The sequence below is a fragment of the Sapajus apella genome, unplaced genomic scaffold, assembly GCF_009761245.1.
Source record: "Sapajus apella isolate SASKATOON/1434 unplaced genomic scaffold, GSC_monkey_1.0 scaffold90, whole genome shotgun sequence".
In the NCBI taxonomy this organism is placed as follows: domain Eukaryota; kingdom Metazoa; phylum Chordata; class Mammalia; order Primates; family Cebidae; genus Sapajus; species Sapajus apella.
In genome coordinates this window covers 17,664-32,865 of record NW_022437030.1, presented here as the reverse complement: position 1 = coordinate 32,865, position 15,202 = coordinate 17,664, and the positions used below count along the sequence as shown (strand labels likewise).

Below are 15,202 nucleotides of genomic sequence, written 5' to 3'. Positions count from 1 at the left end.
GCCTCAACTTCATAGTCTCAAGCGATCCTCCCACCTCAGCCTCCCTACTAACTAGGACTCCAGGCATGGGCCACCACGCTCGGCTAATTTTTAAAAATCTTTTATTTTTTATAGAGATGGGGGTATTGCTATGTTTCTCCCTGTCTCCTGGGCTCCAGTGATTCGCCCGCCTTGGCTTCCCAAAGTGCTGAGATTATAGGCGTGAGTCACTGCGCCTGGCCTCGACTAATTTATTTTTAATGTTAATTAAGTATCAGTCATGGACAGATTGGAAAAAGGAAAAACAACTGATCCTTCATCATGATTGTGAGTAGCACTGGTCTACACAGCTGGACTGCTCCTTGAAGCCTGACACTGCATTTTATTCAAATTTTCCTGACAGTGGGACTTAGGCAATTATATATTGAATGAATAAAAAAATTTTCACTCTGCTGCTGGGTCCAGTGCTCTCATAAAATGTGTCTCATAATTCCTCAATGATTAGCCTTGGTAACATTTACTGAAGTTTATTAGATGCAAGGATCCACGCTACGCCCTTCACCATTCATTCCCCCTCCCAAGCTCCCACGTTCTCCTTCTATGGGGAGGGGGCGTGCCCAGCACCACGGCCCGCCCTACCTGTGCATTCGTTGGTCGAGCTCGATGCCCGTTACTACCGAGTCCCGCCCAGGCCCTGTCCCCTCGTAGTCAGCCAGGCAGAGAGGAGGCGTGGCCACTGCCGTGCCGGGGCGGTCCAGACAGTCTATTCTCTCGTGAGACTCCGGGCGAGCTCGCTGGCGGGCTGTGGGTCGCAAGCCGCCGTGGGAGCGCATGTCGCGGTCTCGAGGAGCCGCCGGCTGCCGCCCCGCCCCGCCCCCTTGGCGCGCAGGTACCACGCGAGCTCGCGCGCGCGCACACGCGCGCGCACCCGCCGGAGGCTTGGTGAGGCCCGCGGGCACGGGGTGGGCGGAGGCCGGGCTGCCGGAGTGCAAGGGGAGGAGCCCAAGCCGTCGCTGCAGCCGCTGAGGGAGAGGAGCATGTCTGCAACTCGAGCCAAGAAAGTGAAGATGGCCACCAAATCATGCCCCGAGTGCGACCAACAGGTGGGCGCCGGGGGCCAGGTGCGCAGGCGGGCGGCCGTGGCTTGGCAGCCGTGTCCGTGGAGGGGCGGCCTCACCAGGCTTCCGGCGGCCGAGCGGTGGGCAGGTCCTGAAGCCCGGCTGCGGCGGCGGCTGCTGGGGGTCCGGGGCTGGTTGGGCTGCGCCGGGGGGTTTCCTGAGAAAAGCCCGGGGCCGTGGCCAGTCAGTGCCCACCTGGCTGCGGCCAGACGGCCGAGCCCCTCCGGCTGTGTCCCGGCCGCCGGGGGAGCGCGCCTGTGGTGGGCGCATCCGGCGGCTGTCGGGAGCCCGGGACTCGTCTAGCAGGCGGCTGTGACAGCGGTGGGAGCCTGCGGGCCGCAGCCCCGGCAAGAGTGCGTCGCGCGCCCGCCTCCGAGGCCAGGCCTTGGCTTCGAGAGCCCCTCCTGCCGCCTGGGCGGCTTTGTTCCCGGTTCCGACGGGTGCGGGGTTCCCCCAAAACGGCCTCTCCGCGACCAGGGCGGGCGCCTGAGTGGGACAAAGGCGGCCGCGTGTAATGATTTTGAGTTTTGCCAAATTTGGAGAATTTTTTCCCCCTCTTAATGTATTTATTATGTTTTTGCTGTGCGATCGCGTATCGTGTCTTTACATTGTTTTTAATGGTTCATGAGTGAATAAGGCCCCCATTTAAGCCTTTCATTTTGGGGCACTCGTTACTTCCCCACCCCTCGCAGTTTCCACTGTTACAAATGTAGCCTGTCTGCTTCCACATCTTTATCTCTGTCTGTGTCTGTCTGTATCTCTATCTATATATCTATATCTGTCTATCTGGCTTCTTGAATTTGAAACGGTTCCTTTCTACCCTTAGTTCATGGTGTAATGGTTGTAATTTAAAACGTCTCATTTCAGTGTTCCCTGTGTTGAAGCGTGTCTCATTTCTTTACTGGATTAATAGACATTCCTTTAAGCCTCACCATCTAATGAGTTAAAACCCCTTCAATTAAAACCATTCGTAAGGCCCTCATTTGTTACCAACATGTAGATCCGTGTGTTTTTTCCTTTTCCACGAGTGAATTTTTTCAAAATGACTACCTTTCTCTCTTCCCCTCCCTTTTTTTTTTTTTTTTTTTAATCAAGAGTAATTTGCAGTGGCTAGAGATTTTTTAAAAAACTGATTTTAGTGCATTTTTCAAGGAGAATTCTTATAGGTTGATCAAATCTTCTAACAGAAAACATGTTACATGTTTTATTAAGTATCCTTTATGGACTGTAGTAAAATGCTGATCAGAAAAATGTTGTGCAAGAAATACTGTATAGGAGCTATACTAGTGTGCAGTATAAAAACAATTTATTTTCATTATTAGTTATTTTCATTCTTACTACTAAACTAAATTTGTTAAATTTGGACAAAATTGGACTTTGTGATATGACTCTTTGCAGGAGATTATTTCAGTGTTTAAATCATTTCCAGTTATTCCAGTTAATTGTGTAGAAGTATTAGGTTTATATGGTATGCATTATGCATTCCAGTTTCTGTAAGGCACAAGTATTTGCAAATCCTGACCTTGTTCTAATTGGCATAAAGCAACCTTTTGGGAAAAAATAGCCAATTTTTAATGGCTATTTTTATATAAAAGAACAAAGGATAATAAACTTATAGGAGTTTCTGAAAAACTGTTCAACAAAACAAGATCAGCATTTTATTTGGAAAGATCATATTCATTTTGTTATATGCCCCCTCCCCCATATATATTCTTTCTTATAAAATCAGCTTACTGAGCTTTGGCCGCCATAAGAAAATACCATGGACTGTGGCTTAAACAGTAGAAATTTATTTTTTCACAGCTCTAGAGGCTAGAAGTCCAAGATAACAGTGCAAGCATGATTATGTTCTGGTGAGGGCTCTCTTCTTGGCTTACAGATTGCTGTCAACTTGGTGTCCTCACAAGGCAGTGAGAGGGTCAGGCTCTCTCTCTTTTCTTAAAAGGACACTAATTACATCATGAGGGCCCCACCCTCATGACTTAATCTAAACCTAATTACCTCTCAAGGTAGGGGGAGGGCCCATAATTCTGTCCATTTCAAGCTAGCACATAATTTAATGAGTTGGTTTCTTCTGTCCTTTATTCCAAATACTTAATGACTATAACATATATGAGGACTAATTAAAACTTTTGGTGATATGAACCTGACGTGAAGAAATAATGGGTTAATTTTAGCTTTCTAATTATTTAAAGGTACCAGCTTCTTTTAGTTATAAACCAGAATATGATTATAATCCAGAAAGCCATTTTCTAAACATTAGAATACTGCTATGATTCTAAGTTGCTTAAAAAACATTAAATTAGAATTTGGATATACTTTATAAACATAAATGTAAAATCTTTAAATTTGATATTTCCCTAGTTGACTAGATTTACTTACGCTGTATAAGTTTGAAAAACTGGTAGAGATCAGCAAACAAGAAAAAGCTATATTTTCAGGGGCTTTGAAACATTTTCTTTGCAGGCTTCTACTGAAAATATCGTTTTAAAACATCTTAAACCACAGTGCTTTTCATTTTCAAGGGGTTTCATATTCATCAATCACTCAAAATTACTGAGCCATCTTGTCAGTTTTCTGGTGTCTTTTGTGTATGCTTCTGTTTTTGCCTTCATTAAAAAAAAAGAAATTTTTAAAAATTTAATGGAAACTTTATGTGATGTATAGCAAATATGTCTGGCATAAGTTCTTTTGGTTCTTTCAACAGTAAAGAATATAAATGAGTTATCTGTAATGTAATTATTTTAGAGCTTTTAACAAAATCAGTGAAACACTATAGGTCCAGATTTTTTTTTTTTTTTTTTCAGAGTTTAAAAATCTGTTTTACTTGTAGAACATATGAACAACCTAAATCTTTTTTCAAAAAGTGAATTAATGCCCAGTAAACTATCAATAAACAATACTTTGAATATTTTTTTCCCTTTAAAATCCTGAAAGTGTATTTCATAATGTTAGAATTTCATTACTGTTATGTTTAGTATTATCAACTGAAATTTAAAGAAACCTTAGTGTGTTTGTTTAAAATCTAAATTATGCTATAATTAATGTAATGAGGTTAATATTATTGAAGTTGTCCACCCTATTTCATAATTCTTTTTACAGGATCTAAGGTGGTGGTGGTGGTGGAGGTGTGTTTATTTTTTGTTTCCAGGGCAGAGGTCGTGGGGAAGGAACTTTTTATTTTAAACAGGACTATAGAGTGAATTAACTCAGGTACATGAAGGTTTATTGAGCATAAAATGCTTTCGTTTGTGGAGGAAAATCAGCCTATCAATTCAGTTAGTCAATGTTTGTACATTGTGGGTCCCAAAACCAAATGTTTCTCATCTAACTGCAACACTGTTAATTCTGGATATGGGTTGATACAATGTTTTTTGGAAGAGACTGAGACCTAAATTCAAATTTATTGAGTTCCAGTAGCTGGAAGAAAATGCTTGCTGATTAGGAAAGGAGCTGTTGAGCAAGAACATGCTTTTGTGTATCTTGGGTAGCATTAATTTAAAACAATTTACATTACTGTGGATGCTCTTAATAATACGTTTAGGTGTAAAGGAAATGAGTCAGTGCCTTTGAGCTTGGTTTCTATGAAGATATGAAATTTGAAAAAAATGGCAAACATCTATTTTAGACAGATTAACACTGTTTAAAAAAATGTAACATTTTTTGTCATGATTTGAATGTATCTCATCACATTTTTATTTATTTATTTATTTTTGGAGACAGTCTCACTCTGTCGCCCAGGCTGGAGTGCGGTGTCCTGATCTTGGCCAACTACAATCTCCGCCCCCTGAATTCAAGCAATGCTCTTGCCTTAGCCTTCTGAGTAGTTGGAACTACAGGCATATGCCGTCATGCGCAGCTAATTTTTTTGTATTTTAGTAGAGATGGGGTTTCATTGTATTGCCCAGGCTGGCTTCGAACTCCTGAGCTCAGGCAGTCTGCCTGCTTCGGCCTCCCAAAGTGTTGGGATTACAGACGTGAGCCACTGCACCTGGCCATCACATTTTTAACAAAGCAAGCTGTTAGGCAAATCTGGAGTTTGATTATTTTGTGGATTTCTTTGTTATTTTAACAAAATACAAACTAGAGATCCGTTGTTCAATGTTTTTATATAGAGAAAAGGAATTCTTCTGCCAAAATTTCAATTTAGCTTAATTAGATCAAGTATTTATATTCTATAACATGAGACATTCTGTACATACATAGATAAAAAGTGTCATAATTTTAACTCAGTTTTTTTTTTTTTTTTTTTTTTGAGGTGGAGTTTCGCTCTTGTTACCCAGGCTGGAGTGCAATGGCGCAATCTCGGCTCACCGCAACCTCCGCCTCCTGGGTTCAGGCAATTCTCCTGCCTCAGCCTCCTGAGTAGCTGGGATTACAGGCACGTGCCACCATGCCCAGCTAATTTTTTGTAGTTTTAATAGAGACGGGGTTTCACCATGTTGACCAGGATGGTCTCGATCTCTTGACCTCGTGATCCACCCGCCTCGGCCTCCCAAAGTGCTGGGATTACAGGCGTGAGCCACCGCGCCCGGCCTTAACTCAGTTATTACATTAGCCGAACAACTGCCAAATGGAATTTGTCTTACAAAAAGAATTGCACTTTTCTTACTGTAATTATTCTGTAAATATTCATCGAGATTAGTTTCAGACTTTTGGTGAACATATGTTGATTCCAAGGATCGTTAACTTTGATATAGGTGAAACGATTATGGGGAAAACTAAAAAACCTTTTCAGTGATTTTAGTGGTACTTGGCTTTAAAAATAGTTATAGGCCTGGAGTAGAGAAAGAAAATTTGCTTATTTTGCAGATTTGGAAACAGAAGCTTAAAGATATAAAATATCTTGTCCAAAGTAATTCCTGGAACTGAGACTATAAGATCTAAACTCCTACTTTCTCCTACATTCTCTTTTTTTACGTTACTATACTTTTGCCATTCAAAGTGGTTATTGTTAGAAAGAATAAGACCTAATATTTGATAGCACAACAGGGGGACTGTAGTCAGTAATAATTTTTTTTTTTTTTTTTTTTTTTTTGAGACAGAGTCTCGCTCTTGTTGCCCAGGCTGTAGTGCAATGTTGTGATCTTGGCTCACTGAATCCCCTGCCTCCCAGGTTCAAATGATTCTCCTCCCTTAGCCTCCAAAATAGCTGGGATTATAGGCATGTGCTACCATGTCAGGCTAATTTTGTATTTTTTTAAATAGAGACGGGGTTTCACCATGTTAGTCATGCTAGTCTCGAACTCCTGACCTCAAGTGATCCACCTGCCTCAGCGTCCCAAAGTGTTGGGATTATAGGTGTGAGCCACCATGCCCAGCCCTATAGTCAATGATAATTTACTTGTACATTTAAAAATAACTAAAACAGGCCGGGCGCGGTGGCTCACGCCTGTAATCCCAGCACTTTGGGAGGCCGAGGCGGGTGGATCACAAGGTCAAGAGATCGAGACCATCCTGGTCAACATGGTGAAACCCCGTCTCTACTAAAAATACAAAAAATCAGCTGGGCATGGTGGCGCATGCCTGTAATCCCAGCTACTCAGGAAGCTGAGGCAGGAGAATTGCCTGAATCCAGGAGGCGGAGGTTGCGGTGAGCCGAGATCGCGCCGTTGCACTCCAGCCTGGGCAACAAGAGTGAAACTCTGTCTCAAAAAAAAAAAAAAAAACTAAAACAGTATAGATTGTTTGTAACACACAGGATAAATGCTTGAGGGGATGAATACCCTATTTTCCATGATGTGATTGTTCGAATTGCATGTTTGTACCAGTGTACCCCATAAACATGTACACCTACTGTGTACCCATAACAAGGAAAAACTGGTTGCCGTAAATTATTATTTATTCTTTTTTGTCAGTGGTAATTGGTGTCTTTTCCTCTCATGTTAGAACCCTCAGTTATTTTCACTTTTTCCCACTTTATCACCAGTCATCACTTTGGGCCTTTGTTTTCCCTGCCTTTGAAACTCTGGCAGATCTACCTTTTTTCCATTTCCATTCTCACTATTTCACTTGTTTCTTCATAATCTTATACCAGGATTACTTTAATGACTTCCTACCCACTCACCCTTTTCAAATTTGTTCTATACCATAAAATGCTGTTAAACTAACATTTTAGGAAATGCTACCATTTTTTCCACATACTTCCCCTTGCTCTGACCCTATTACAGTTTTCTATTGGTCACTCATATCAGTGCATATTTAATATGCATTTACTTTCTATGGTATTGATACGGTACAGTACTCATGGTTTTGTTAAGCACTAGAAGAATGTGAATATCTGTGTGATATGATACTCACCTCAGATAATTTGTTGTGAGGAGTTGGGATTTAAATAAACACGTGATTCCTACTTCAAGTAATTTATCATTCATTTGAGGAGACCATGTAGACACTGAGAAATAGTAATAATATATGTTTTTTCCCCTACAGGTTCCTGTTGCGTGTAAATCATGTCCCTGTGGTTACATATTTATTAGCAGAAAACTTTTAAATGCAAAACACTCCGAGAAATCACCACCTTCTACAGGTACTTGTGAGTTTAACACATTTTTAGCTTTTTGATGTAGAAATGTAAAATTAATTTTTGTGAATTTAGTATTTACATTTTTTGTTGAAGTTAAAAATTTAAGTCTATTAAAGTGTCTTTGGCTTTTATTAGCTGTTGGAATTAGTTTACGACATTGGTTTCATGTACATTCTGTTTAAATGTTAAGTCCCTTATAATGCTGATAATGCTTGTAACAAATTTTTTATTTTTGAAGGTGGAAAACCGCTGAAGGGTTTTAGCAAGGGAGTGACCTGATCTGACATAAAAAAAAAAAAAAAAAAAAAAAAACTTTTTAAAAAATAGCTTAAGTAATGATTGACATTGAGTAAATTGGATGTATTTGAAGTGCACGGTTTAATAAGTTTTGATATATACATATACCAACCAACCAATCACCACAATCAAATACTATAAACGTTTATCAATTTCAAAAGTGTCCTAGTTCCCACTTGTAATCCTTCCTTCCTGATAACCCTACCCCAGGTAACCACAGAGCTGCTTTCTGTCACTGTTCATATGCATGGAATCATACAGTATGTACTCTTTTTTGCCTGGCTTCTTTCAATAAGTGTAATTAGGATTCAGCCATGTTGTATGTAGCAATAGGAGTTCATTCCTTTTTATTGCTTAGTAGGACTATTTGTATGGAAATTTGTTTATCCATTCTTCTATTGATGGGCATTTGAGTTTTTTCTCTCATAATGCTGGTAAAATTTGCAGCAACTTTAAAGTTTTTTTTTTAAACTAGTGTCTGTGGAAAAATATAACTTGGCTTTGGTATGAATAATGTTTTTTAGACATGTTGGCTATATTTTACAGTTACCTGACTGAAGATATCCAAAAAATGACTTTGTTTGAACTTGTTACTTTTCCATTAACATAGACAAATTGGATTTATTCAGTAGACATATTTATTAATATTAAAAGATAGAATTTTGTTACTTACTCTTGACAAAAACCAGACCTTCATACAGAGGTGACCTTGAAATAAGAGTAGGTTGATTACAAGTACATACTGAGCACCTGCTGTACGCTAGACACTGTTCCAAGCCTTGGGCACGAAGCATTGACTCTACTGTTTAGGCAGATTTATTGCTGTCATGGAGCTCATATTCTTGTGGGTGGGAGATAGACAGTGAACAAATACACAGAGAAAATGTAACGCGATAAATGCCTTGTAGCTATCAAGTGACTGGAAGGCTACTTTTGATTGGTTGGTTAGAGAAGGCCCCTATAAGGCCGGGCGTAGTGGCTCACGCCTGTAATCCCAGCACTTTGGGAGTCCAAGGTGGGTGGATCACAAGGTCAAGAGATCAAGACCATTCTGGCTAACGTGGTGAAACCCCATCTCTACTAAAAATACAAAAATTAGCTGGACGTGGTGGCAGGTGCCTGTAGTCCCAGCTACTCAGGAGGCTGAGGCAGGAGAATTGCTTGAACCCAGGAGACCAAGGTTGCAGTGAGCCGAGATCATGGCCACTGTACTCCAGCCTGGTAACACAGTGAGACTCCATCTCAAAAAAAAAAAAAAAAAAGAGAAGGCCGCTCTGAGGAGGTGACATTTAAATGGAGCCTCAGTAGATAGAAGTGGCTAGCCATGATAAGATCAGGGAGAAGAACATTCTTGACGGATGGAAATAGCAAATGCAAAAGTTCTAAGGTCGGACAAAATTTTGTATAGTTTAGGAACAAAAAAGACCATTGTGGTTGCAGTGTAGACAGTTTGATTAGAAGAGTAGAAGATGAGTTCAGAAGGATAGGCAGAGGCTTGATTATACAGGGCTTTGTAAACCAGAGTAAGAAGTTTGGATTTTGTTTGTAAACTATGAGGAAAAACTGTCCCTGAGATGAGGTGAGATGAAGTGAAGGGAAGATGGCATGCTCTGATTTGAGTTTCAGAAAGATCATTCTGGCTGCTGTGTAGAGAACAGTTAGTAGGGGTACAAATATGGAGGTGTATTATTGCAGTAGGTTAACTAAGGATACTGAGTTAGACAAAGAGTGGTTATAGTAGCAGATGATTCAAGATGTATTTTTATTTATGTCTGAGAGGTTTATTTATCTTAGGTCTATATAGAAGTGGCAGGAAACTTGCTTAGTTCCATTTCTGTAACTGTTTCAGTTCTCATCATAAGAATGAACATAATTCGTTGGTTATTAAAGGCGGTTGCTGTGTTGGCTTTATGGGATTCATCCAGAGAGCTTGTTAAAAATGGATTCCTGGATCTTACTCTCTGAGAGTTCGGTTTAGATAAAGGAACCCTGAAATGATGATTCATTCAGTAGTTATTTTGGGGTGATATGTCAGCTCAGTGCTGAGTTTCTAAAAATGAGTAAGTCATAGTCCTTGTTCTTAGGGAGACAAAGTGCTTTTTTGTTGTTCAAGTATTTTTGAGCTCCTCTTATGTCCCAGTGATTCAGATGAAAAATGAGTTAAGAAAATCAACAAATATAAAACAAGGAACAGGGTCAGTTATGTTGGCTTATGTCTATAATTCCAGCACTTTGGGAGGCTGAGGCAGGAGGATCGCTTTAACCTTCTACAGCTGTGGCTGCAGTGAGCTGTGATTGTACTGCTGTCCTCTAGCCTGGGTGACAGAGTGAGACATTGTCTAAAACAAAATGAAAAAAAGGAAAAGACGATACAAGTGTTAATGAGTTGTTAACAAGTTGAACCAGTGGGAAGAATTTAGAAGATTCCCAGATGTCTGATTTGGATTGCTAGTTAAAAGAGAATATGGCCGGGCGCGGTGGCTCACGCCTGTAATCCCAGCACTTTAGGAGGCCGAGGTGGGTGGATCACAAGGTCAAGAGATCGAGACCATCCTGGTCAACATGGTGAAACCCCGTCTCTACTAAAAATACAAAAAATTAGCTGGGCATAGTGGCGCGTGCCTGTAATCCCAGCTACTCAGGAGGCTGAGGCAGGAGAATTGCCTGAATCCAGGAGGCGGAGGTTGCAGTGAGCCGAGATCGCGCCATTGCACTCCAGCCTGGGTAACAAGAGCGAACCTCCGTCTCAAAAAAAAAAAAAGAGAGAATATAAGAGGGAAAACAAGCTTAGAGGGAAAGATAAATTTAATTTTGGATATGGTTGTGAAACATCATCCATGTAGATTTTTTTTCAGTTGGACAATTAGTCTGCAGCCTCAGCTGTAGATAAAACTTTGGAGCCATCAGTGTATAGGTGGTAGTTGTCATCATGGAAAATGGATGATCTCACGCTGGAGAGTTTGTAAGTTAGGAAGAGGAAGGCATTCAGGAACTAAACTCTCACAAATACCAATTTTACAGACAGGTCAGATCAACTGAGAATAAATGTCAGCTGGAGGAGAAAAACCAACAGAGCCCAATGTTATGTAAGTCATGGCGATGAGTGAGTTTTAAGAAGCAATTCATTATTCTTTTATATTTGGAGTTTCCTGAGGTTTCCTTGTTTAGTAAGAGTGGCCTTTTGACTTTGAAGTAAAGATGAAACATTGAAGCCCAGAAATCCCAGCAGGAGGAGGAAGAACCAACAATAAAACCAAATCAAACCAGAAAGGAAGGAGAAACATCAAGGATAGGCTGTGCCACGGAAACCACAGAAGGAAAAGATTTTTAAGGAGAGGATTAAGAGTATTCAAAGCCTCGGAAACAGTTTGTTAGCGTACAGACATGGGGGTCAGAAGACCTGGCTTCAGTAAATTTTGTCCCTTTCTAGGCAAGCTAGTTAACGTCCATGAGCAACTGTTGTTTATTTGTTTATAAGATAGATTTATAGTATCAGTGTTAGAGGTTTGAAGTGTGTATGAAAATGTCTAGGCTGGGCGTGGTGGCTCACGCCTGTAATCCCAGCACTTTGGGAGGCCAAGGTGGGCAGGTCACGAGATCAGGAGATGGAGATCATCCTGGTCAACATGGTAAAACTCCATCTCTATTAAAATACAAAAAATTACCTGGGTGTGGTGGTGCGTGCCTGTGGTCCCAGCTGCTTGGTAGACTGAGGCAGGGGAATCTCTTGAACCTGGGAGGCGGAGGTTGCAGTAAGCCAAGATTGCCGAGATCTCACCGCTGCACTCCAGCATGGCAACAGAGCAAGACTCCATCTCAAAAAAAAAGAAAGAAAAAGAAAGAAAATGTCTGACATTTGCAAAACATGCTAAATTTTAGGTAACTCAATAGTGTTCATTTTTACAATTAAATTTCTTAGAAGAAAGATTTGCCTTAGATAATCCCATAGTATGTATGGAATTCAGAAGAGTTTAAGGTCACTACAAGTTACCAAGTGCTTAATGTTGTCAATGAGATCTAGAACATTTCAGCTTTAAGAAAAGTAAATTAGTAGAGAATTAATAGAAGAAATGAAAATGTTCAATATTTGAAAGATAGTCAACTTCACTAAGTATCAGGGAAATGCAGTTGAAATTAAATGCCATTCTTTTTGCCTGCAGTTCATGTAAGTGTAAAGAATTTCTAAATACTTTCATGAGTATGGTAAAATGGATAGTCTCATACTATTGACTGGTGGGAGCATAAGTTGGTACTGCCTTTTTGAAGAGCAGTCTTACCAGTAGTTGTTAAAAAGTTTAAATGTATATAACCTAGAATGCACAGTTCTTTATCAGTAGGTAGGTATCCTAATTATTATACACAATGAAGTATTTACTAGAATTTTCAAGGCAACACTTTATAATAGCAGAAGGTTGTTAGTAAGGCAGATGTCATCAGTAGGGGAATGGCTAAATTAAGTAGTTACATTATCTTTTAGTTAATGATATGTGCCAGTTTGAAAGAATGATACAGATTTTATGTACTAAAATGGAAAGATCTCTAAAACATTGTTAATTTAAGAAAAGACTGCAAAAGAATATTTGGAGTATGAGCTTGTTTGTTTTTAAAACCCCACAAAATGATTTATCCATGTAGTATAAATAAGTAAATCCATAAATAGATAGGTAACTATATAACAAGTACAGAGTCAAGGAATACTTGTTTGCATAAGTAGACATCTTTTATTTTTTTTTTGAGATGGAGTCTTGCTCTGTTGCCACACTGGAGTTGCCCGCCTCAGCCTCCCAAAGTGCTGGGATTACAGGCATGAGCCACTGCACCCAGCTGTAAACACCTTTTTAAAAAAGAACCATAATTAAAAAGCTCATTGATTTAAAAAATACAGCTATAAAAGATTTTTTAAATTTTCACTAGGTTGAAAGGTCTTATTGGCTGGGTGCGGTGGCTCATGCCTGTAATCCCAGCACTAAGGCAGGCGGATCACGAGTTCAGGAGTTTGAGACCAGCCTGGCCAATATGGTGAAACCCCGTCTCTACTAAAAATACAAAAATTAGCCGGGCATGGTGGTGCCCACCTGTAGTACCAGCTACTTGGGAGGCTGAGGCAGGAGAATCGCTTGAACCTGGAGGCGGAGGTTGTAGTGAGCTGAGATCGAGCCACTGCACTCCAGCCTGGGTGACAGTAAGACTCCGTCTAAAAAAAAAAAAAAAAAAGAAAGCAAGCTCTTATTTAATTATTGTACACAGTTTGTGATGTGCAGGAAGAAAATACTCTGTTAGGCTCAATCAATTTATCTAGATATAAATTGTTTAAAACTCATGTTTTTCATATATTCTAATCATTTTCATATCTTCATAACATTCATAGAAATAGGGAGGTGGTAGATTAGAACTATATAGAATTTAGTGTAGCTGAAAATATGTATACATAAACAAAATCTATTACAGAAATTTATGGATTTTTTTAAAGTATAAAATTAATTTTGATGAGAGAAAGAGATGTGTGTTAGCAATACCACTATGTTAAGAAATGCTCAGCCGGGTGCGGTGGCTCACGCCTGTAATCCCAGCAATTTGAGAGGCTAAGGCAGGTGGATCACCTGAGGTCAGGAGTTCGAGACCAGCCTGGCCAACATGGTGAAAACTTGTCTCTACTAAAAATACAAAAATTAGCCAAGCATTGTGTTGTGTGCCTGTAATCTCAGCTACTCGGGAGGCTGAGGCAGGAGAATCACTTGAACCTGGGAGGTGGAGGTTGCAAGTGAGCCAAGATCACGCTATTGCACTCCAGCCTGGGCAACAAGAGTAAAACTCCATCTCAAAAAAAGAAAAAGAAATGCTACAGCTGAGCACAAGGTCTCACACCTGTAATCTCAGTGCTTTGGGAGGCTGAGGCGAGCAGATTGCTTTGAATTCAGGAGTTCGAGACCAGCCTGGCCAACATGGCAAAACCCCGTCTCTACTAAAGAAAAATACAAAAAATTAGCCAGGGGTGGTGGTGTTAATCATGGAGCGTGTCCAGGTTCTTGGTGTCTTGAACAAAGAATTGGACAAAACACACAAACCAAGGACGGAATGAAAGGATTTATTGAAAATGAAAGTACACTCCACAGTGTGGGAACAGGCTTGGAGCATAGGGGCTCAAAGGCCCTGTTAGAGTTTTTGTGAGTTTAAATACTCTCTATTTGGGGCATGCTCTATGTAAAAAGAGAGGATGAAGTAAGGTTACAAAGTCGCTTACTTGGCCTGTTCCCTATGGAGAGGATATTTCCTGTTACAGCTGAAGTGTGAGATCGACTTCATGTTCCCTGCCTCCAGATCCTATTTTTCTGCCTCCGTGGTGCGTGTCTGTTGTCTCATCTACTTGGGATGCTGAGGTGGGAAGATTGCTTGAGCCTGGGAAGCGGAGGTTGAAGTGAGCAGTGATCTCGCCAGTCACCAGGCATGGTGACTCATGCCTGTAATCCCAGCATTTTGACAGGCTGAGGCAGGTGGATCATTTGAGGTCAGGAGTTCAGGGCCAGCCTGGCCAACATGGTGAAACCCCATCTCTACTAAAAATTTAAAAAAATAATTAAAAAAAAAAAAGGCCGGGCGCGGTGGCTCAAGCCTGTAATCCCAGCACTTTGGGAGGCCGAGGCGGGTGGATCACGAGGTCAAGAGATCGAGACCATCCTGGTCAACATGGTGAAACCCCGTCTCTACTAAAAATACAAAAAATTAGCTGGGCATGGTGGTGCGTGCCTGTAATCCCAGCTACTCAGGAGGCTGAGGCAGGAGAATTGCCTGAACCCAGGAGGCGGAGGTTGCGGTGAGCCGAGGTCGCGCCATTGCACTCCAGCCTGGGTAACATGAGTGAAACTCTGTCTCAAAATAAATAAATAAATAAATAAATAATTAAAAAAATAAAATTTTAATTATAAAAACTATAAAAGAAAAAGTGAATTTCTAAATGAGATACTAGTTCATAAAATTTAGAATTTAAAATTTAATAACATTTAAAATGTAGAGTTCCTGTAAAGGCAAGAAAAAATAGTTGAGACAATAGGAAATTATAATTGCTTATTAGTATTTTAACTTATAATTTTCAGTGAGTATAAGGTTTAGGGTAAGTATAGTCAAATAACAACCTCCCCATTTTTTATTGGGAGAAGGAAAAAAGAAAAAAGGGAAAAAAAATTAAACCTCAACCTAGTTTTCAAATTATTCTTTTTTTTTTTTTTTTTTTTTGAGACAGAGTCTCACTCTGTCGCCCAGGCTGGAGTGCAGTGGCGTGATCTTG

The 15,202-nt window shown here is 40.4% G+C and overlaps 1 protein-coding gene across 3 annotated transcripts in view; it reads left to right on the top strand.

Annotated features, from left to right (window-relative positions):
* The first annotated feature begins 713 nt into the window (after nt 1–713).
* CUNH16orf87 (chromosome unknown C16orf87 homolog) overlaps nt 714–15,202 on the top strand; it is a 31,176-nt gene continuing 16,687 nt past the window's right edge. For all 3 annotated transcript variants that reach the window (XM_032255622.1, XM_032255620.1, XM_032255621.1), the window contains exons 1-2: nt 714–1,082; nt 7,530–7,626. In XM_032255622.1, the coding sequence (XP_032111513.1) occupies nt 1,017–1,082; nt 7,530–7,626 (163 nt within the window). In that variant the 5' untranslated portion in view covers nt 714–1,016. The remainder of the gene's footprint in view (nt 1,083–7,529; nt 7,627–15,202) is intronic.